Source organism: Drosophila teissieri, chromosome X (assembly GCF_016746235.2).
Source record: "Drosophila teissieri strain GT53w chromosome X, Prin_Dtei_1.1, whole genome shotgun sequence".
Lineage (NCBI taxonomy): Eukaryota > Metazoa > Arthropoda > Insecta > Diptera > Drosophilidae > Drosophila > Drosophila teissieri.
In genome coordinates, this window is record NC_053034.1 from 359,411 (window position 1) to 382,607 (window position 23,197).

At 44.4% G+C, this 23,197-nt stretch overlaps 3 protein-coding genes across 5 annotated transcripts; 1 reads left to right on the forward strand and 2 right to left on the reverse strand.

Annotated features, from left to right (window-relative positions):
• The first annotated feature begins 335 nt into the window (after positions 1-335).
• Positions 336-20,865, forward strand: LOC122623786 (arginase-1). The gene is made up of 5 exons (XM_043803120.1): positions 336-717; positions 903-1,106; positions 1,183-1,369; positions 19,226-19,325; positions 20,381-20,865. The coding sequence occupies exons 1-5, from the start codon at positions 477-479 to the stop codon at positions 20,738-20,740; spliced, it is 1,092 nt and encodes a 363-aa protein (XP_043659055.1). The 5' UTR covers positions 336-476; the 3' UTR covers positions 20,741-20,865.
• Positions 5,791-15,869, reverse strand: LOC122623784 (protein elav). 3 transcript variants are annotated; one of them, XM_043803117.1, is made up of 3 exons: positions 15,469-15,869; positions 13,679-13,975; positions 5,791-11,281 (listed from the first exon to the last, which is right to left on the reverse strand). In XM_043803117.1, coding segments are annotated over exons 2-3 (1,449 nt in total). In that variant the 5' UTR covers positions 13,680-13,975; positions 15,469-15,869; the 3' UTR covers positions 5,791-9,833. The 3 variants fall into 3 exon arrangements, with proteins under 3 accessions (XP_043659052.1, XP_043659053.1, XP_043659051.1); XM_043803118.1 differs by lacking the exon at positions 13,679-13,975; XM_043803116.1 differs by lacking the exons at positions 13,679-13,975; positions 15,469-15,869 and adding an exon at positions 12,573-13,485.
• Positions 20,798-22,772, reverse strand: LOC122623785 (endoplasmic reticulum-Golgi intermediate compartment protein 2). Its single transcript, XM_043803119.1, has 3 exons — positions 22,270-22,772; positions 21,396-22,202; positions 20,798-21,331 (listed from the first exon to the last, which is right to left on the reverse strand). The coding sequence occupies exons 1-3, from the start codon at positions 22,388-22,390 to the stop codon at positions 20,934-20,936; spliced, it is 1,326 nt and encodes a 441-aa protein (XP_043659054.1). The 5' UTR covers positions 22,391-22,772; the 3' UTR covers positions 20,798-20,933.
• Positions 22,773-23,197: the final 425 nt, after the last annotated feature.

The following is a 23,197-nucleotide window of genomic DNA, read 5'->3' on the forward strand; positions in this document are numbered from 1 at the left end:
AGCTGTGTAACACCTTGGAAACGTTGACTGATAAGCAAATGCGTAAGGCCCAATATAGAAATGCTCGTATTAAGAACTCAGCGTTACAGAAGTGGAATTGTGTGACCCAGTTGGGCTATTGCCTTCGCCACTGTTGTCGTCCGAGCCAGGATCAAGGTCATGCGGCGATAGCCGCCTTATCGCCCATCCAGCGGCTCCAGTGGCTCTCACTTTACTCACACACCACACATCACACACCACACAGCATACAGCAACTACAATGTCCGGCGATCCCAGCTGAACTGTCGCTCAAGCTTTATCAGGGGGTCCAGAACCCAATAGATAGTTGGCACTCGTCGTGTTTTTGTCGTTGTGTCGCCGTCGTTGCTGTCTTGCTGTCTTGCTGTTTTGTTGTCTCATCCACTCGGGCATCGCAGTCGTGGACTCTACAGCATTGCGAGCAGATCCCATCTAAGAGGACCTAGATCACATGCAAGATGTGGTGGAGCCGTAAATTTGCCTCAAGGTCTCTCCGCCTCCATCGGCTCAAGAGCACCGGAAGCAACGGAAGCACCAGAAACACCAGAAGCACCGGAAGCACTGTCCCCAGGGAACCGGAGCAATCTCTGGGCATCATTGGAGTGCCCTTCGCCAAGGGGCAGGGAAAACAGGGCGTGGAACTGGCCCCTGATCTTCTCCGGCAGAGCAGTCTGCGTCAGGTGATTCAGAGCAGCCACGGTGAGTCATGGAGAGCTTCCTCCCTTCGGTGTTCGAACTTTCAAAAGGATGCGGCTCCAGAAACAACGATTGCTGGTTTGGAAAAGCATAGGATTTCGTTCATAACGAACGAAACCATGGAAGCTCCTACTTTCAATTAAAACAACCATTTCGTTTCGGGGCTTATATATGTGTTTATTGACCAGATGGCCTGGTGATACGGGACTACGGAAATCTGCAGTACGCCGTAGACGAGCCCCTTCTCCAGCAGCAGCGTGTGCACTACCACCACATCCGCAACTACGCCGACTTCATGGCCTGCAATCGGGCATTGATTGAGCAGGTGAAACTGATGCTCGCGGAGAACACGCAGTTCCTGGCCATTGGTGGCGACCACGCGATCGGCTTCGGTGAGTGACCAACCTCGATCTTACGCGATCCCGCATGATCCTACATGACAGAATCCAAAATGGAATCGCGTTGCAGGATCCGTGGCCGGACACCTGCAACACACGCCGAACTTGTCCCTGGTGTGGATCGACGCACATGCGGACATCAATCTGCACAGCACCTCGCAGTCGGGCAACATCCACGGGATGCCCGTCTCCTTTCTGCTGGAACAGCTCCGTAACACCTGGCAGCACGCCGGCCTCCAGGAAATCGCGCCCAACTGGTGAGTGTTCGAATAATGCGCTTTTTACACTGCCTTTCAACTGTCTGTCTGTGCCTCCGTGTTGCTCAAAGTAAGTCTTTGAGTCCACGGCGAGGGCAAACAATCGAAAAGGTATTAATCAATGCTTCAAATCATCAAAATAAAAACGGGCATAGTAATAATAGAGTACGAGTATTCGCGTTAACCCGAAAACACCAATACACAACGCAGCGCAAAAAGTACATTATTCAGAGATCGTCTTACGGCTAGACAAGTCGCTCTTAAGTCTCTCGGAGTGTCATTTATTCCATTGCATTGTACTTAATATATATATATATATTACTTTTTTTTTGGGTGGCGGTTTGCTGAAGGGGGGTTCTTGGCGGGGGTTTGTCGCCTTATCACAGTTGCCTTAACGTACTATGACTTATTTCTTTTTATTGACTCTGCTTTGACTCCTGTTTTTCGATTTTTAACTTTTTAACTTTTTGATTTTTCGGCCTTTCTATTTTTCGATTTTTCTCTGTTTTCGTTTATATTTTTTTTGTGCTTGCCTCAGTCTTTGCGTGTAGTTGCTATCAACCTTTAATTTGCTTATTTTTAGAGTTTTAGATTTTTTTGATTTTTAGACTTAATTCACACATTGCTTTTTGCCTTGGGCAGTTTCCGTTTTTCCGTTTTCTTTCGATTTTTGGAAAGTCAGTCGAAAAGGTATTCAAAATGTCAACTGAAGAACAACGATTAAATCAGAGATCACAATGTAAACAAGGAAGCTGCGGGGAAATCAAATCCCGGAAATCAAACAAGATTTCAGCTCTACGTTCTCACGACAATATCTACGACGTATCTATATGGTGGCGCTCTATAACTAGACATTATAACATTATATATAATGATATAGGACCACTGGGTGGAGGGTGGGCGTGGTCGAGGCTCTTCGGTTGCTCTTCGGCTCATTGGCATTGGGATAAAACTTAAATTCTTCTCGAACTTTCAACTCGAACTCAAAATGTACAACAAAGGTTTATACTAGGTTAGAATACTCCTATTCTTATTGAAAATATGTACGAGTATATATGACAAATCACAAATAATCACATTGTACGGACGAATGACTGGCACAAGATGAAAACCGAAATAAGAATGAAAATCGAAATCAGATTTATTTACATCAGTCGGAGATTGCTTTAACTTCAATTAACTCAAGAAATATATTAATTTGCGTACTCAATTGAGTGAGTATAAGTCCAAATAAATAATATTTCTTACACAGAATAAATACTTTAACGCTTACTACGATTGTATTTGCAAAAATATGAGGTCTTTCAAATAATACCAATATACTTTATGTTCAATGTTCGAAAAGATAAAAGGCATCTGGATCGGATCGGATCTATGTAAAAACAAATGTTCACTCAACGTTAGCAAGGGTATAAGAGTTCACTGTATATTTATCTGACTACTGAATACGTACTGATAATACTGATAAGTAGTGATTGTGAAGACGGTGGATAGCTGGTTTGTGCTTTGCTGGTTAAAAATGAAATCTATATACTAGAAAAAGCCTTTAAGTTCCAATTCCTTGAAATTTGAAATTCAAAATAATCTGTAATCTGTTATCTGTTATCTGTAATCTGTTGCTCGCTTAGATTTTCTTATTGAAAATACAATCCGAAACGTAAGTGATTCCTTGTTTGTGTACGTGTACGAGGAATACAAATCATGTGTGTGCATCGATTGGGGGATTCGAGAGATTTGGAAGATTTGGGAGATTTTTGAGATTTTGGAGATCCGGGATTTGGAATAAAGGACTGGGTGGGATCTGTGGACATCTGTGGTATATGCTTCAAATAAGTACAGTTAATATTAAGTGTTAATCAATCAATCAATCAATATATATACACAATCATTATCGCTTTAACCAAGTAATCAATTAATTCAATTGAAATTCAACTGGAGGAAATGTGTTTGAAAATGTTTGTTTTTTGGTTGTTTCTTTTTTCATAAATTCAATTCAAAATCGAACGAACAACAATAACACACACCTGGAAATAAATCAAGAGAAAGAAATTAGAAATTAGAAAATTCTTTGTAAATGATTATACTTTTTGCTGCAGGATATGCAATGTGTTAGCTTTACAGTTTTTATTTTGCTACAAACAGATCATCAATAAAACGAGATCAATAAAACCATTTAGAGAAATCATCAGTTTTGCTGCCAAATGTTTATTGGGAAAAAATGTGTGCCAAAATTAGTAGAGATCGGAGCTAGACTTATTCCGATCTTCGATGCGCTATCTTCTCCGATTACTTACTTACCGAAAATCACACGAAACAAAAATAGTAAGTGAGGATACGTACAATACATAACGTACAATGTATAACAACGGCAACAACAAACTTAAAACCGGAAGTCCGGAAACCAAAATCGGCTACATATCGATCGGTAATACATGTATGTGTGCCTATATACACATCTATATATAAATATAAATATATGAATATAAATATAAATATATTTAAAAACACTTGTGTATAGCTGCAAACATATGCACAACGGAAGGAACGAAAGGGGAACAACTTAAATGCCAAAATCGGAGCAGTTTGTCTTCCTTATACGTATACGTAATGCGTAATGCGTAATGCGTAATGCCATATCATCATCATAGTTATCTTCCTTCTCAGCTGGCTTAATACACTGGGAGCAAAAAGCGTACGTGAAAATACTCTGCGCGAAATCATAAGAGCAAACAAAGGGTATACTCTTTTCGAGAGAGTAAACACACAACAAACTTAGGCTTATTTGGAAACTGAGTGTGTAATGTGGGCGTGTGTGTTAGTATGACATACACTGTACAAAATATATTTGGTAGAAAGGAACCATAAATGAACAGAGCAGAAACAGAAGCAGAAACAGAACAGAAACCTGTCTGCGATGAAGAATGTTATTAGATTATCATAAAAATTGAAGAACGCAAAGAACACCCAACCTATGAATATTGTACCAAAGACAATCTCAAAGTGTAACTCAATTGTAACGTTGAAATAATATCGAAAATAGTCTGAACTGGAACTGAAACTGAAACTAAAATAAATCAGTAGTAGAACAGAACCAAATGTTGAAACAAAAGTTTGGTGTGTCTGATATGTACTATATAGAGAGAAATACATACATATATATGCAAAAAGCAAGAAAAACTCATAATCGTATATTTTTAAATACATTTATAATATTAATATCTTTTTCTCATTTGCTTGTATTCGTTTTTTTAGTGTTTTCCATTTTGAAATATCATTTGAAATGTGATAAATATTATTAATTAATTAATTAATTAATCGATATAAATATGTTAATAAAATAAATTAAATAGTTTCCTCTTTCTCGCCGTCGACGTCGTCATTATCATAATCATAATCATTTAATCATAATAATATATAGAAAGGTATATTCATATACTTGTTAATGATTGGTAAAGGTATCCTTTGTGTTTCGTTAATGCTATCGCTAAGCATCTCCAGTTCTCTGCCCATTGCCCATCGAAATGATAGATAAACATGGTAAACTGTGCTCTAAGAATTACAAAAATTACACAGAATTAAGCAATACAGAGATGCGGGACAAAATCATACACAGAAACTGTTGCAATATATGTATGCCCACCCCACAAATGCAATATAATATAATGTAATATAATATAATGTATAAATTAAGGGAGAGGTAGGAGAGACCGTACTTTCTCCGCTAAACTAAACTATGAGATTCATTTATCATAAGCGCTAAACATAATGGCATTACACAAATTAAAAGTATTTCTCTTTGCACACAAATAATATCGCAACTGGCAGAGTCTACACCAAGCAACAAAAACTGGAATGCTGGATTGCTGAATTGCTGGAATGCCGGATTGCCGGAATGCCGGAATGCATGTCTTGGGCTCTTTTTACACGGGGGATACCCCCATTTTTAGATCGCGGAGTTACGAACCAAAGTTACTAAACCAAACACGACTGACTGACTACTGACTGGGAATGTCTAAATGTCTGAATGTCTGGGGATGTCTGGGGATAATGTCTTTTCTTTAGGCTGAGATCAACGGATTCCGATGGCACCTCTTTGTAGATGGGCCTTGACTAGATCGATTCCTTCATCTTCGTGTGACTGTCGGAGGATTTGAGGTCTTTCGAATAGAGAGAGACAGAAAGATGCAGAGCGAGAGAGAGAGAGAGAGAGAGAGAGAAGGAGGGGGAACATAATATAGGATTTGGAAGAGAAGAGGTTGTTAATCGTAAGTCGTACAGTGTTTAAAAAACAAACAAAACCAAAAAACAATAATAACAAATAAAAATGATGCTAAAATTTTCATCAAGATTTCTTTTTATTGAAAGAAAATTTTTCTTGGTTTTTTCCTTTTTTTTTTTACTTGTTTGGTGCGGAAATCAAATAAAATCATAAGAGTAAACATGTTTCTTGCAAAATTAGACAAAAAAGCAAAATACACAAACCGAAAAAAAAGAATAAATAAATAGGTGGTACTAAATAATAATAGTAATAGTCAAAATATAAATATTCGATCGATAGGATTCACAGGAGTTTGCAGTAACATACGCACAGATCGCATATCGCATATCGCATATTGCTAGAATATCAACTAAATAGCTGTGTTGTGTTATTGTTGCTGACAATTGTGACAATTCAAGTGGGTTTGGCATAAAATCATAATTTTAGACTAAAGCTGAAACATAAAGGGGTTTTCGGTGAAACAAAATCGAAATAAAAACGAAATGAAATACAACGTACAAAATTAAATATAAATATAAACCGCACATTGGCGTAAATAGAGACGTGTATTAAGAAAAGGGGAGAATGGGAGGAGAGAGTTTGGAAGTTATAGATTTCATATAGACTTGTATAGATCGTTCTATCTCTATCTCTATCCCTCTGCCTCTCTCTCTCTCTCTATCTCTCTCTATCTGCCTGCTTGTCTCTCTGTTCTTGTGTTGTGTGTGTGTGTGTATAATTAGACTAATTCTTTATCATATCATTATCTTCTTGTTCCTTGTCGCTTGGTTCAAATCAAGGAAATATTGAATTCAAATCGAATTAAATAAAATTACGTAATTATAAAATACAATAAATAATCTTTTTTGTTTCGTTTTCGTTTGTTTTCTTGGCTCTTTGCTCACTTAATAGGTAAATTGTTGGTAAAGAAAAATTATGAGATATTAATATGTATATGCATGTGATACATATACTGTTTCGCTTAAAAAATAATTGTTGTATATATTTTCTTAAATTTTGTTGTTGTTGCTGGGCTTGCCTTTCATTCTTTCATTTCTTCTTTCTTCTGTTTTGTTTTGTTATGTTTTGTTTTGCGGTGTATAGAATAATCATACAATTATGTTACATAAGATCAAATAGATCAAATTTTATGATTTCATTTCTCGTTTTCCTCACCTAACGAAATTATAATTTGAGATACTTGAAAATTTGTTGCTGTGTTTTGCCTTTAGTTGCATTTTAAAACTATTGCACAATAATTATAATTAATACAATTAATTTGATCATCAATGACAAACAAATATGTATACATATATATGTATGCAAATAAGGATTCGTTAATTAAATTAAATTAAGAATTGTGTCTGTGTGGCGTGTAAAAATATGTGATGACAGAAAGACGAACTGAACGAAATCAAGTACTATCCTGGCACAAGTATTATCCTGGCTTCCACAAGATTTCCTTTTCTGTTCTCCTGTTCTTCTGTCCCACAGAGTGTTCTTAAGTGGGTATATAAATAAACTAGTTGATTGTGTATAATGTATTGCATTTTCATCTGGAAATCTCCTCTGACGCTTTCCGTTGCCTTGCTCCTTTTTTCTTTTGTCTTAGAGGTTTCAAGTGGGTAAATCTTTGGAAAGGGGAGAGCAGGCGGCTTCTATCATTCCGTTCAATCATTTTATTAGCTAGAAATTGCCATAGTTCTTTTGGTTTTGATCTACTATTCCTCCTCTACTATATGCGGCTGCCTCATCGTAATAATATTCTTGTTTTCCATCTTCTGACTAGAGTTCTTGTTGCGAATTTTGTTCAAACAAAAAGTATTTTTTACCCTATAATTATTAAAAAAAAATATATATATATATATATGGTAATATACATACGTCTGATTACACATAGCGCTAGGTGACGTAATAATAATAATCAAAGTAAAATAAATTCTATTTCCTATTTTGCTTTTTGGATGCCGTTCCGTTCAATTCTGTTCAAAGTTTGTTCAAACTTTGTTGAAACTTAGGTCAAGAATTTATGCTATTTGGAGAGTGGTAAATGAACTCAAAACGGTTGCGGGTTTCCTAAGGTAAACTTCGAAAAAGAAATTAAACACAAATCATTTGTATAAATATGCATGGTTGGGTCTGACTGGTTTTATGGGCTGGATGCAAGAGCTTAAGTATTAAGTTCAATTCGTGTACAAAGCAAACAAAGAAATCAAACAAAACCAAATTTAAATTCAAATTCAAATTGAAATACGGAATATAGAGTCCAGAATCGAAATTATATATATACTGATGTTTATGTGTATGTGTGTGTGTGTTGTGTTGTGTTGTGTCTTACTCTCTCGCTTCAACTATCCATAGAAGCAAAGAAACATACAGAAGTCGAACTGATAAAGTAACGCAAAAGATCCACAAAAGTTGTAGGTTTGGACACGGGTTTGTAGTAGGGTCTTATATAAGCAGGATGCGGATAAGTCCTTGTCTTTACGCAGCCGTTTTCTTGTCCTTTAGCACCTTACTTAGCTAGAAAAACTCTTTGCTATACTTTTGCCTGCGTCTTCACTTGATTTCCTCTTACTTGGATGTTGTTATATAAAAAATGGTTGCTGCTGCTCTACTTTTTGGTTTTTAGTAATTTTTTGTGCTACGCTTTGTTTTTAACGCTAAAATTGTTTTGGTTTAGCAAGTGTTTTGTTTTGTTTTGTTTTAGTTTTTCTTTTGGTTTATGCTTACTTGCTCCTTGAACTATACATTATATAAAGTATATAAGGTGTGCCTAGCGTCGTATATATCTGCAGGCACCTGCACCTGCACCTGTGTGCACACGCGCACATTTACAGTATCAATATTCACTAACAATTATTTACTTTAGTAAAACATTTTAAATTTGCGCATAAATTATTGTATTACTTTTGTTTTCACGTCGCTAGCTTTCTGTCATTCATTCTTCATGATTTCTATATGCTTTTGTTTGTTCAGTTCTCACTGAGTTTAGTTGTGCTTAATGGACATAAGTTTGGCTTGATGCAATCGGAATTCGTTTTCTTAGTGTAGAAAACAAATACGAAACATAAAAACACTTTAAATGTCTATATTTAGTTGTATATCTAGGCAGACATAGAATTATCGCATATACATATGGATAAACATATATTTTTAGAATTATTAAACGTGCTCGTTCATTAAGTATGTAGTTTTTATGTTTATGTTTATGTTTATGTTTCTCGTAATACTGTAGCAGCCTCCATGTTATGCATATATATCTACTATATGCGCGATCCTCCTAATTGCCCCTCAAATACTCTTCGTCCTGCGCTCACTTTTTATCATCGATCAAGCCAAACTGGTGTCCTTCAAGCACCGTATATGTATAAAGTGTAGACACTGAATTCCTCTATTTTCTTAATTCTGTTTTGGGTTTTAGTATCAAGAGATTCAAAGTTTTTTATGGTAGAAAAAGTTGAAGTGTAACAAACAGATTTGTTGTTTTGCTTTCTTTTGTTTGGAAGATTTCATTGCTGCGTTTTACTTAGAGTTAATAAATTTTTAAAATTTCTCATTTTCTTTTTTGCTAATAAAGTTAAATTTGTTTTTGTTTTTGTTTTCGTTTTTGTGTGTGTGTTTGGTTGATTTCTTTGTTTACGCTTTGTGACTAGCCAACTGACTGTGCCAACCTTTGACCTTTCACAGCTGCCACTGCCACTGCCACTGCCACAGTGTGTGTTTATGTTTCATTTTGCAATATTCCCTTAAAATCTCATTGTTCTCATACTCATACTTATACTCATTCTAATTCTCGTTCTCGACCCCCAGCCTATTTGCTTATCCCGAACTCTTTAACTTCTTTTGTTTGCTTCGTTTAGTTAATGTTTTTACTTAAATGCTAAACAAGAAGAATTTTTCTATTGCAACGCTTTTGGCCGGCGGTTTTTGGGGGGATTGTGGGGATCTAGGGTGATCTAGGGTGATTTCCGCCGTTTCGTTGTCGTTTAGTGGAAAGAGTATTTTCTCCTGCCTGCTACTTTCTTGTTCTTGTTTCTCTTTTTCTTGTGTGTTGTACACATACTGTTTTGTTGCGCTTAGTTACCGTTATACCATGCATATTTATATATGTGTGTTGTGTGGTCAGGTTGTTTAGAGTCAAGATAGGGGTTGGGGTTGGCTCCCACTGCGTCCTCTTCCACATCCATTTCGTCCGCTGCCGCTCTACTTGGCTTTGTTGGTCTTGAAGCTGACCTGCAGCACCCGATTGCCCATGGTGTAGCCGTTGAGCGCCCGAATGGCCATGGCCGCCTCGTCGTAGTTGGTCATCGAAACGAAGCCGTAGCCCTTGCACTGATTCGTTGTGGGATCCTTGACAATCTTCACCGATTGCACAGCTCCAAAGGGACCAAACAGCTGCCACAGCGCAGCCTCCTCCGTTTCCGGCGCCAGGTTGTATATGAATATGGGATACGCGCCGCCAGGCCCACTGGCCAGCGTGGTGGCCGCCGCCGCCGCCGCTCCCAGTCCATTGGGCAGCATTACGTCCAGCATGTCGCCGGCCATTGGTGAGAAGCGGGCCAGACCCTTGTTCACTGGCGTGTGCATGGCGCCCCCGATGCGTCGCACCAGTTGGGGATTGAGGAAAGCGGGCAGCTGCGGCTGGATGATCTTGCTGGTGCTGCCAGGCGTGTTGGAGAACTTCACCACTATGGGGTCTGTGCAGCTGGATGGTGTGGTGCCGTTCAAGGCAATGATGGCCCTTGTGGCCTCCTCCCGCTTATCGAATCGAATGAAGCCCACGCCCTTCGTCTGCGTATCGTTGCCGGCGTTCTGCAGAATGCGCGATGTGATTATGGCTCCGAATGGCGCGAAGATGGCCTCCAGTTCCTGCTGGGTCATCGTCTTCGGCAGCCCCGACACATACAGGTTGGCGCCTTTGATGGCATCGGACGACGGGCGGGCAAACGACACCTTGATGGTCTTATTCTGTAGTCGCAGACCGTTTAGAACATTAACAGCCTGCTCGGCATCTTGCGGCCGGACGTAGTTAACGAAGCCGTAGCCCAAGCTTTGGCCCTTGCTGGGCGCCTGCGGATTGAGTGGATCGATGTAGACCTGCGACTTGTCGCGTATCAGCTTCACCGACTCAATCTCGCCGACGCTGGAGAAGAGCGAACGGATCTCGTCCTCGGTCATCGTTTGCGGCAAGTAGTTGACAATGAGGTTTGTGCGCGTCTCCGTGCTGCCGTTGCTGCCATTTTGCGATCCCGATCCAGCATTGCCATTGGTATTGGGCTGCGCCTGCTGCGGCTGGGGCACCACAGCCTGTTGGACCGCCGCCTGTTGCACCACCGCCGCCGCCTGCTGTTGTTGCTGCTGTACCACCGCCTGTTGGGCCACGACGGCCTGCTGCTGTTGGAGCTGCTGGGTCACGGCCGCAGCGGCCGCGGCCACCGCTTGCTGTGTCTGCTGCTGCTGCACCTGCAGGATCGCCTGCTGCACCTGTTGCTGCTGCAGTTGGGCGGCGGCAGCCACGGCGGCTGCATTCTGTACGGGAGCGGCGGCCGCGTTCGTTGCCGCCACTGCTGCCGCTGCCGCTGCACTCTGCATCAGCTGTGCCTGTGTGTCCACTCCGCCGCCAGCTCCGGTGTTTGCCATAATAAAGTCCACTGAGTGATGATGGGTGGTGATGGGGTCGGGCAGAGTCGAGTAGTTTATGTTGGTTATCACGACCAACGCAGGGGTAGGCGCATGGAAAGAATAGTTAAATGTCAAGATTAAAACATTTGCAAGATGTGTTAGTAGTTTCTTGTTTTCTGATGGGTTTTAGTAGTTATTAAGTGGATATTCAATCAGCTGTGCTTTAGTGGGGAAATTGTAGGTTTTTCTTACGATGTTGATGTGATATGCATATTTTCTATACAGACAAGGCTATTTCGTAAACAGACAAGGAAAATATTTCCTCAAAAATACATAATAAAGGCGTAAAGCTTTTTTTTGAAAATGTGACACGAAACATGGACAATTATAGGATATTACAGTATAATTACACTTTGTGGGTTTACTTCCGAACTAGACTATATTGTGTTCCGACTCTGAACGCCTATTTAATAAACCTTTATGTATATTCGTCAATTCACACAGACGCTGTTATCCTGGGAGAACACAATTCATCACCAAATCTTGCCTCTCACACTGAACTTTCATTTTCTGGGCTTAAAAATATCTTCGATGAAACGTTGCTGATTAAGTGATGAGTGCACGTTATTCCTTTGTTCAGGGAATAGCGGTCGGCCAAAGAAGCTTCGCTCACAGGCGCCGCCCAGCGCCCCACTTTCTCATTCGGCCGCTCTCTCTCTCTGCCTTTATTAAGTCCTTCTCTTTCCCCCACACCCCCACACCCCCGCGCACTAGAAATCAAAGCTCTGCAGACACGAGAACACACACTCCACACACACAGCAAACACACACCTTCGGCACTGAAGAAGCAAACTTGTCTCAATTTACGCTACTGCTGTGTCGGCGATTAGCGAGCTTTTGTTTGGCGGTTTTGTTTGCGTTCTTAATTAATCCGTTCACTAGTTTTGAGTTCATGTAATAGTGGTATACTGATATACTGTGTAGGTTTGGGAAGTGGAGGTAGCGAAGGTAGCGGAGCGAAAGCGAGACCAGATCCGCCGCGTCACAGGAACAGGATGCTTCTGGGGCGAGCGCAGGACTTTCTGGCACGGCTGTGCGCTGTGGCCGCTCTTGCGTCCCCTCTCCCCCTCTGCACCACACTCCATCCTCTCGGCAAATTGTTACAGCGCTCTCTCAGCGTAAGAGTGAGTGGCGCTGTGCACCCCGCCCAGTTATGTAATGCGGCAAGCAGAGGGTTGAGGGGCCAGGACATGCGAGAAACCATCCCGCACCCCTTGGGAAAACACCATAAATGAGCAATAGGCGGCAGACCAGACCCACCCTTAGCCAAACAAGTTGTAATACTTCGCTTGGCGAAACGGAACGTAGAACGTGGAACGCAGAACGTAAAACGGCAGCTTCTCCAAGTGTACGAGCGCAATTTGCCACCGATAAGGGTTAAAAGCACGGCATTGCCACCCCCTAAGCCGGCTCCGCCATTTACATGCCACCTTGGCGAGGGGTGCGGACAGCAGAAACAGCAGAAGCAGCAAAAGAGCTGAAACAGAGGCTTAGGCAGAGGGGGCGGCGAGAGAGGCTGAGCAAGAGAGACTGAGGCTGCTGCTCGGAACGCGCGAAACCAGCGAGTGTGTCGGTTCACTGAACTACTCGTAAGTGCGACAGAGAGAGTGAGAGAGAGAGAGAGACAGTGCTGTCTCAAAAAGTGATCGCTGTGGAAATGGCAATTTGATTTGCATAGAGGTACTACAGTGGAACCTCGATAGCGCACAGTATGTTTGGGCTTAGGTAAACGCATTCGACACTTCTGATTTGGACTGGCTAGACTGTTGAAGCAAGTAGCTGAAACTGGAAAACTTATTCCTGATACCGCGTTTACTTTCGGGGATGCTTTTCTTAAAGCGTTGCGTGTTTTTCCTTTATATCCCCTCTATTTCCATCCATACGTATGAATAGGTTTCTCACGCCATCCTGACACGCACCTTTTCTTGTGGTGCTTTTCGAAGGAGTCAAAAGGTCACGCACACGCACGTTGTCGTCGTCCTCCTCCCATGCCACCCCATTCCGCCTGCCTACCTTTGGCCCAGGATTACTCAAGCAGTGGTCTCGCTTACTTAACTATCGCCATGGCAAGCCAATTAGAGTCGGGCACCGATAACACGATAACACGAACTGCCAAACGACAAGAAAGAGCCACTTGTGTAGCATAGGCATACTCGTACATATGCAATATGCACATGGATACGCACATAAATATCAAATATTACTAAGCTCTGCTGATTCAAATTACGTTTATCTTAAAAAACTTAAAATGTTCTGCAGTTGGGGTTTGGCTGTGTTGCCTTGGCACCGCGACACCGCACCCTTCGAGAAAGTCTCTCTTTCGTCCTGCGATCTCGTCTGTTCGCCCGTCGTCTTTCAATACTCACTTGTTTTAGTTTAGAGAGCGAGTGTGTGTGTGTGTTGTTGGTTTTGGGGAGCTGGTTGCTTGTTGTTGTTCTTGTTCTTGTTGTTGTTGTTTGGCTTGGCAAACAAAGCGAACTAATTGCTAAGTTCTCTCTGCAATCGGAAATCCTTGCGCGCGCGCTCTCACGGCGCTCCTCCTTGCTCTCTGCTTCGCTTTTCTCGCACACACTCTTCGGTTTCTTCGGTAGTCCAGGACTTTGGTGTTTGTTGTAATGTAATCGGTTTTAATAAATAAACGCTGGCGTCGCCGTCGCTGACGTCTGATGTGGGCAAAAACAAAAGTAAAACAAAACAAAAAGCGGTAAATTCGATGTGTCTGGTGGTTGCTTGTAGTTGTAGTTTAAGTTGTTTGGTTTTAGGTTTTAGTAGGGGGTGTTGTTCGTGTTTGCGGGTCAGTGTGTGTGCGTGCGATGGTTATCGCCAATCGATATTATCGATTTTTCCCCCAACCAGAGCATTCAATTCATATTTCACTGGCGCAAAAAAGGCGTACAAAAATTGGTCTGCGTGCAGATACGCATACATATACATATGGCGTAGCGAGAATACTTTGTATATACAATACTTTTTGATACAATTCTATTGTGGAGAGGCCATGGCTATGGCTATTTGGGCTTTAGCAACCGCTCTTCACCTGCACTGATTTAGATATGTTTGTTATTGTTAGGTGGTGGGCGGAGGGCGGAAGGGGCTTTAGACTTTGTATGGCTGATATTGTTTTTACAGGCACATATGAACACATAATAAATAAATGCGTGTGTATATAAGTATCTATCCACCTATTTCGAGCTCTCTCCCACACAAGCATTAATACAGACGCACACTGGGGAAAAAGAACTCATCAACTCATCGTGGCTGTCGTTTTTGGACACTCCTTTGCTCCTTTGCTGTGAATCAAATCCTCTATTGCTGTTGTTGGAAATTGCTACTACTACTCATCTTGGCTCTGATTCATGTGATTCATGCATGCGTGCGTTCGCTTTTATGGCAACCGGCGTTTTGTTGCAGTCAACAACTACTCCGCCACCCACACCCACAGCCACACACTCGCACCCACCCTCTGCGCTGCGCTCAAAAAATGTCTACTTCTAACGGTTAGTTGTTCGTGTTCCTTCTCCTCTTGTTGTTGTTGTTGTTGTTGATGCGTACAATGCTCCTTGCACATAAAATCATAAAATCGATATGCTGCTAGCTGCTAGCTGCGCCCTCTTCGGAACTGGCTTCTCGCTCTAGCACTCGGCGCTCTGCTCTCCCGCACACGCAAGCACACACACACACATACACACACAGATTTAAATTTGAGCAGCAAGTATTTAGAGATACACAGCTCACAGAGGCGTAGATCTGAACACATCTACTATCTCCACACAGGCCGCCCCCTCTCACTCTGGCCAACAGCCGCCCATCTCTCCTCCACTCTCCTCCGCTCTCTTTGGGAGGTTCGCTTTTTCCTCCATCGAATTGCATATTGTTGTTTTGCCTATTAATATTCGTTTGAATGTATACAACTTACACACATCACACACCCACTAGCAAAAAAATAGATATAGGTACATATGGATATATGCAGACACGCGGATTATAAGTGAGTAAATTGCACAATTATGCAGCGCGACGCGATCATTAGCAACAAAAAAAACAAAAATACTCAGTTTCATAGTTGTTGTCTGATATTGTTATCATTGCCTTTCGTTGGCAGTTGCAGTTGTAGTTGCACAAATCGTGGATATCCATATCCTGGGGATATTCTTACATTTCGCTCGGTGTGAGATGAGATTCGGCCAATGGCTGTTGTCAGCTTCCAGTTGTAGTTGTAGTTACTTCGGATGGAGTCAACTCAACGGTTATTGTCATGCACTGCTTAAAAAAAATCAATTGCGGAAAGAGCACACAAGCACGGTATTTGGTATTCGATTAGGATTTAGGATTTTCCTTGCTTTTATTTTCTTTTCCTGTGGCAGGAGCGTTCAAACCGCGGCGCACGATGGTTGGCGTGGAAATGAAATAATGAAATGCGAAATTGAGGCATTGACGGTTTCGGTTTCCATTTCCACATAGAGCAACCTCTCTCTCTCGCGCTCTCTCTCTCTCGGAGCGAGTGTGGAAAGTGGAGAGCGAAAGAGAGCGGCACCATGGGCGTATCTGAGCGCCGTAAGGGAGGGGTCCAATGCGACTGGTATTCCGGAAAGCTGGACTTTAATATATCGGACCCAACGGATCCAAAGCTCCGAGTGTTAGCTTTAATTGTGTTTTGATAAATACGAAAACTTATCTCCGTCTTCCTGACAACCCCCCTTCGAAACACCCCTGGGCGTCGGCCGCTCTCTCAGTGGTTTATGCTGTATTCAAAGTTTTTCATGCTTTGCGATACAAATGCAACCGATCAGCAATGTTTTCGTTTTATAACGCGATGCGAGATGCTTTTTACCCAAAAACAGATCCCAAATAAAGCCGTAGCTTGGGTTCAAAGACGCACGGTGCAGTGGGTGCATTCGAGTGGCTAAGCTACACTGAGAACCAAAATGGAGGTGGTGGTGCCCCTTCTCGAAGCAAAGATACATAGATTGAGAGAGAGCAAAGTAGAGAGCTCTTGTCCAGTTTAGCGACTTCAGTCCACTGGAGCAGCGAGCAGCGCTAACTTAGTTGGTAAGACTAACAGATGAACAGATGAACTACAAACGCAGCTAGTACAAATAGGGGCCACCTATCCTGCGACTCCGCATCTGTTGGCCCAGTAGGCCCATTAGGCCCAGAAAGCAGGAGCAATTGGAAATCATTGCGAAATGTTGGCTCTTTCCGTCGTCGAGACGAGGTCGTCAACCGTTTTATGATGCATGCATGCGACCATTATCCTTACAAATCAGTCGCGTTGTAAGGGCTGTTTTGGGTTTATGGTTCCGTTTCCGTTATTATTCTTTTTGCACTAGCAACCACCAACGCCAGAGGTTAGGGTGGTTTCTCCAGGCAGTACTGCTCGTACACCCCCTACGAGCTGAAAGCCAGAAGCCAGAAGCAAGGACCAAGGACCAAGGACCCAGGACCAATACCCAGGACCCATATTCAAGAGCCGGTTTAGTTTCGAAGTAATGCAATTCGGCCTTTTCCAATATTTCCCTTCGCTTCGTTTCGTTTCGTTTCGTTTCGTTTTGCTTCGTTTCGTTTTGCCTCGTTCGTGTGCTTCATTGCTCCTGTATTCGTTATTCGCCACTAGACACGCCACACAGTACGTGCATACATATACATATGCATATACATAAGTATGGATGTACATATGTACATGCTGTATGCCATATATCGCATGTAGCCACCCTCGGACTCCCCCAATCCTTGTAAACTTCCTGTTCCATGTGCTGATTTTTCCTTTGCCAGTTCCAGTCGGACGCTCTGTTCCAGTTTACAGAACGAAGTGAGGTACAGTGAACTCGTTTGGTGTGCAACTTTTCGCGATAAGAGTTTGGCTTGCTTTATTTTTTTTCATTTTTGTTAATGATTTTCAGGACCCATGCTGCAGTGAAGATATAAAGCACATTTAAATTTGATCGGATTGCATTGTCTGCTTTATCCAGGCTGCACTGCACTGCGAGAAGTGTAACGCAACTTTGGGCCGGGGGTGGTTTTTGATGTCCTTCCAAAGGGTGGTGTGGTGTGCTGTGCTGTGGTGCCAGTGGCAACGGAAATGGGGTGGAGTGGCGCTATTGCTGCCCTCGAAAGATACGCGGATTCAGATTCAGACAGATCGGCGTCGCAGTGTGTTTGGTTAGCATACAAATGTACACATATGTACATATGTATGCAAATATGCAAATGTACGCCCTGCGATGTGTGAGTGGGGGTAACAACAAGGAATTGGCAAATTTCATTTAGAAATATAGCTGGTTCATAATGACTTACAAATAACTGCCTACACTTTTGTGTAGAGAAACCTATAGGATCCATAATGGGATCCCAGTTGGCGGCCGCGTGCTGTTCCCGTTGTCTTTGCCTTTGGCCACCCCAAAAATAGGCAATACGCTTTTTTATCCATTTTCTGAAAAAGGAAGCACAGTGAGAGCGAAATCGAAAGGGTTGGGTCAGCTAATCCGTTTTAGCCACGCCAGAAACAAAACAAAACAAAAACAGCAAAAGGCCTGCGTTACAACAAAGCGGGATTAAAAAGCATGCACAACAACACGAGGTTACAACAAAGCTGGAAAACGCCGGGGGGATGGGTTGGGGAGGGGGAGGGGGAGGGGTGTAGAAGGTCTGGTCTTTTTCCCGGCTCAAAAGAGAGAGCCCACCCTTAGAGATGCAACATCGTGGCGGAAAAACGGAAAAACGAAGCAACCTAAACATCATGCTGCACCGAAAGCTAGGAGCCACAGGAAGCAGGAACAAGGATTCGAAAAACTCATTTGTATCTGCTCCTCTGGAAAAACTTTCGCTTGCAAGTATTCAAGCATTGGGGTAATGACGCCTACGGCGCTTTTAACGTTCCACGTTCCACGTACCAATGTCCACATGGCCATGATCGCATCACGAATCCGGATTGAATCCGATCTGCAGCCGGCGGCAGATGCAGTTTTCCCCCGAAAGTAATTGTAATAATCATAAAATTACCATAAGACATCGTAGGCCAGGTTCGTTCAGGAGTTCAGGAGCAAAGAAGGATCGATGCAGGAACTGAAAGCATTGAAGGCGACGATGAAGGGATGCAGACACACAATACAGAAACATACACACTTATGAACGGGGGATCGCAGGACATTCGACACTGAATCGTGGCATGTGTTTCACCTCTCCCTCCACTCACTCCACTCCCTCCACTCCTTCCACTCCAATGCCGCATTGCTGGCGGCATTGTTTTCCCTTGTCTGCCATGTTTTTGTTGCCGTTTTTCCGTGCTGCGTGTTCAGACAATTTCACCTTTTGGCAGTGCAGAAAGCCTGCTCTCCTTCCAAATGCCATTCGGCTGCAGTCCTTAGGGTTGCGATCGTGCCACAGACCCAACACCTGGCCTACTAATCAGGGGCACGCATGTCGAGTGGTCGTGGATCGGGAGTCAGCTAGAAGTTTTGAAACATTGGCTTAATCCCTTCCGTTTCCCTGCCTTGCTAAATTTAAAATAATAAAAAGATACTACATCTTTTACGCTAGTCTGAAATGGAGTAATGAGGGAACCAATCAATACTGATAGTGTTAGTAAAAGAGATCCCGACATTAGCAATAAGGATCGAGCGCTTTTCTGGAGGATCACCGAGCACTCCAGCGAACTCGTCCTTCAAGGGCTTCTTCTGTTTCGTCTCTCTCTCCTTTTCAGTTCAGTGATCCCTCGACTGGATCCCACGACTATTTGCTTACGTGTCAGCTGCTGGCGACCCACCCGTCTATCCTCCAACTATCCCTGTTCTGTGTAGGAAAAGCCTCAAAGGACTTCCATCACGCATTCCTATAGCTGCTAAGGATATTTTATATGCTTTCCCTTTGATGATCTAGCTACGTGCTGCTCTGTTCTCTTCTGCTTGCCATTTCAGCTTGCCCAAGGATCAGTTGGTTTACATCGGACTCCGGGACATTGACCCCTACGAGGCGTTCATCCTCAACAAAGTCGGAATACGCTACTATGCAATGGATGTGAGTGCACTTAGCCAAAAACCTTTAACCATTCACACAATTTCATTTAAACACAAGACTATTTATGAAAGCCTGGCTGAACCGAACATTTGTGAAGGAAGCATTCTCAGCTGTCTCTAAATTACTACTAAATTACATACTGAATTTGGTTTTATTTCGAATTATTGTTCGCTGTGTAGAAAATGGAAACTAGAAACTAGAGAAAGGCATCTGCACCTAGAACGTAGGTAGAAAGCATGTGTCGTCCGCTTCCCAAATTGCATTTCATTTCGTTGCATTCCAGTTTGGTTTCTCGGCCCTACCAAACCGAACCCATCCGATCCAAACCGATCCGATCCGATCCGATCCGATCCGATCCAAGCCGATCCCTTGCAGTCTCGCCGCCAGTTGTAAACATTTTGAAATTCCGGTTTCTTCCCCTATTCCTGTTTGAAAGCAGGGCTGCCGACTGGCGACTGGCGAATTACACAGAGATCACTCGTCCTGCGTCCACCGATGTAAGCTCGGCATTTATAGGGGTTGTCGCCGACCCTACCATTACCCCCTGTAATAGGACTTCCGATCCGATCCGATCCCGAAACGAAACGAAACCAAAAACGAGAATGGGAATGGGAATGGGAAACGGTGGTGGTGACTCACACAAAATTACGTGCCTGGCCACATCCGCATCCGCATTGGGATCCGCATTGGGATCGGATCCTTGTCAGAACGGCTCGTTGCCCATTATTTATGGCTCGTGCAAAATCGACATTTGTTGAAAAATGCCTAATGGTTTAATGCCATCGCTCCCGATTTGGCTTCGCCCAAGCTGCGAATTTATTGTCGATCATTAATTCAATCGGAATTGGAATAGGAATTGGAATATTTCACAATAGATTTGCGTAAATGGGTAAATATCAGAATCGCTGATATTGTACAGTCGCGATAGGGAGGATAAGAGCAGAGCAGCGCCAAGCCAAGCCAACTTTTCGGTTTGGGAGCCATGAGGAACATTCACATTCCCATTCCCTTCCCCTTCCCCAACTCCCTTTAATGCTGCCTTCAATGCTCCACAGACCATCGACCGGGTGGGCGTGCCCAAGATCATCGAGATGACGCTGGACGCCCTCAATCCGCAGAACAAGATCCACGTCAGCTTCGACATCGACGCCCTGGACAGCAATGTGGCGCCCAGCACGGGCACCGCGGTGCGCGGCGGCCTCACGCTCCGCGAGGGAATCAGCATCGTGGAGGCACTCCGGGACACCAAGCGGGTGCAGGGCGTCGACCTGGTGGAGATCAACCCGAAGCTGGGCAGCGAGCGCGACGTGCGCACCACCGTGGAGTCCGGCCTGGAGATACTGAAGAGCATGTTCGGCTACCGACGCTCGGGGCGCTGGAGCAACATCGACACCGGAATCCTTGGCAGCGATTAAAGGAACGCAACTCGCCCGGTTTTGAGCTTAACATATTAATATTTATGTACAACATTCTTGCCATATTAGTGTGTGCTTTTTTTTTTGTTTTCGTAATGTTTTCTTAATGAGACAATACAACATTTGCGTAGAAAGTTTCGGTTAGTGCTTTGCAGACTGAGATTCGCGGTCGCATAGAACAGCTGAAGACCGGCTAAAGAGCGGCTTTGAGCTTTGGCGACGTCGTGGGCAAATAGGCCGAGATGTCCACGCTGGCCATCAGGTTGGCTGTGTGCAGAAGCTCGTTGACGGGCGGCGCGGTGCCGACCTTCGTGGAGAGTGACGACGGAGCAGCAGCCTCCGAAGCAGCAGCCTTCCCGCTGCCCAATCGGTTGTACAGAACCGGAGCGAAGGTGCGCAGCAGGCGGCGTTGGATGCCCAGAAGAAGGGCGTTGATCGCCCCCGAGATGACAATGATTCCGGATATAATTGAGCACAGGCGGATGGCGAAGGTTACTAGGTGATCGCGATCGTTGTCCACCATAATTTTCAGAGCCGACCAGTCGTACTTGAAGTAAATGCCAGGGGAGCCGTACGAATTGCGCTCGGAATCTGTGCGTAAAAGTAGTTAATTATTGTCAATGAATGTACTCGTGTACTTTTGCCCCATTCTCACCTAGTTTTCGCACGTTTTCGGTGACGGCGTACTGAAAAGCGTTGATGGTGGTGAAGGTCTGGTGGATCTCGGTGGGCACAACCTTCAGGAAGTATTGCACTGTGGTAGCCTCCTCGTGGATGACAATCTCGTCGCCCTCCAATGGCTGGACAATCCTCCCCGAGTACTGTCCAAAGCTGAGTCGGTTAATGCGATGCGTGAAGTTCGCCGGCATGCGCCGCAGTTCGATCATCCAGTGGTCCTCGAAGAGTCCCACAACGGGCTGAGCTCCGCCCACGAGGTGGAGCACACCGGCCACTTTGTTGATGCCCAGCGTTCCGTGCAGGCGACACGCGTCGAATTTGCTCTCCGGCTGGGCGTTGTGCTGGCCAAGCAGGTCCACAGCTAAGGGCAAGGCTCCTGGTGGCGGGGCAGCAGGCATCTGCGAGGCACTCTCCCGCACCGGATGGGGATCCCGCATTATGTCCTTGAACAGCACATCGGCCACCGAGTGGAACTGCTCGCGCAGGTAGTGGTTCTGCATCTGGATGGCCTCGAACTGCAGCCGGTCGTGTTCGGTCATCTTCCACCAGACGCCCTCCCGCTGCAGAGTCCCATAGGCGAACACGTCCTGCTGCGTCTCGTCCATGAGATCCACGCCGGAGAGCGAGGCGCAGGGCATGGCCACCGTGATGTCGACGTGCATCTGCACCTGCTCGTCGAGGGCGATGTCCGGCTCGAACTGGTACACGATGTCCGTCTCGTGCCAGTAGTAATGCAGCTCCGTGTACACCAGGTAGACGATCAACAGGCGGCTCAACAGGGATACTGTGGAGTGTGGAGTGGATAGAGTGAGTGATTAATGTGGTCATACCATGTGCCATGTCATGCTTACGGGTGCCTCCGATTTCCGTGGTCTCCGTGTACTTCTCGGGCACCTTCTTGAACGCGTCCAAGTTCTTGGCGAACTCCAGGAGATTGCTTTTGTCGCCGCGGTAACGCAACGTGGCCGTCATCTTGGTGCAGGATTGGTGGTTGGATGCGGAATGCTTTGGAAGGTGGCGGGGGCTATAGTCCCGGCTCGAGGGCTAGTACTAGTAGTGCTACGCGCTCTATGGCTCAATGTTCCTCCAAGCGCGATTTCAGTTGCATTGCCACGTACGTTGCAGCTTACCGGGCACTGCCACGCCCGCCGCTTCAGCCCGTTGCGCAAAGGGGCGGAATGTGCGTTGGTGTGGGTATCTGGCTCCGGACCTGTAGCAAGTCCCGATCGCGATCCTGGTTGTACGCTTTCCTGAGGCCTAGCAAGTAGGCGGCGGCGTAAATAAACAAATGTTAGAAAATTGATTTGCAGCCGGTGTGTCGATCAGCTGTGCGGCAGCAGGGTTGCCAGAGGTTCGGGCGGAAACAGTTACCCGTTACCCTGTTAATTGAAGTGGGAGAGTGGTTCGAGACTTGGCTACAACTTTGCTAAACCATAATCACCCGGTGTTGTGGTATGGAAATTGGGTGTAGGTGGTGTGAAACTTGGATGCGTGTTGCAGCGCCTCCTGGTGTCGAGCCTCCGAACTGCACTTTCGGTTTCGCCATTTGAATACTAACTACTAAGTAATTTTTGAATCCAGTCAAGGCAGAGAAGCCAGTTTGAATTGAATTTAGTGCGAAGTTGCTGACCTGTGCGAAATTCGCTTGAAACCACCCACCCTTAATCTTCACTCCGCCAGAAGTGAGCGCGAAACTCCCGGTTCGCCGGCGGAACCAGTTCTCCCTAGTGCTTGGTGCTTGGTTCGCAGCACCTGCTGCTGCTGTCCTTCTCGGCTGCC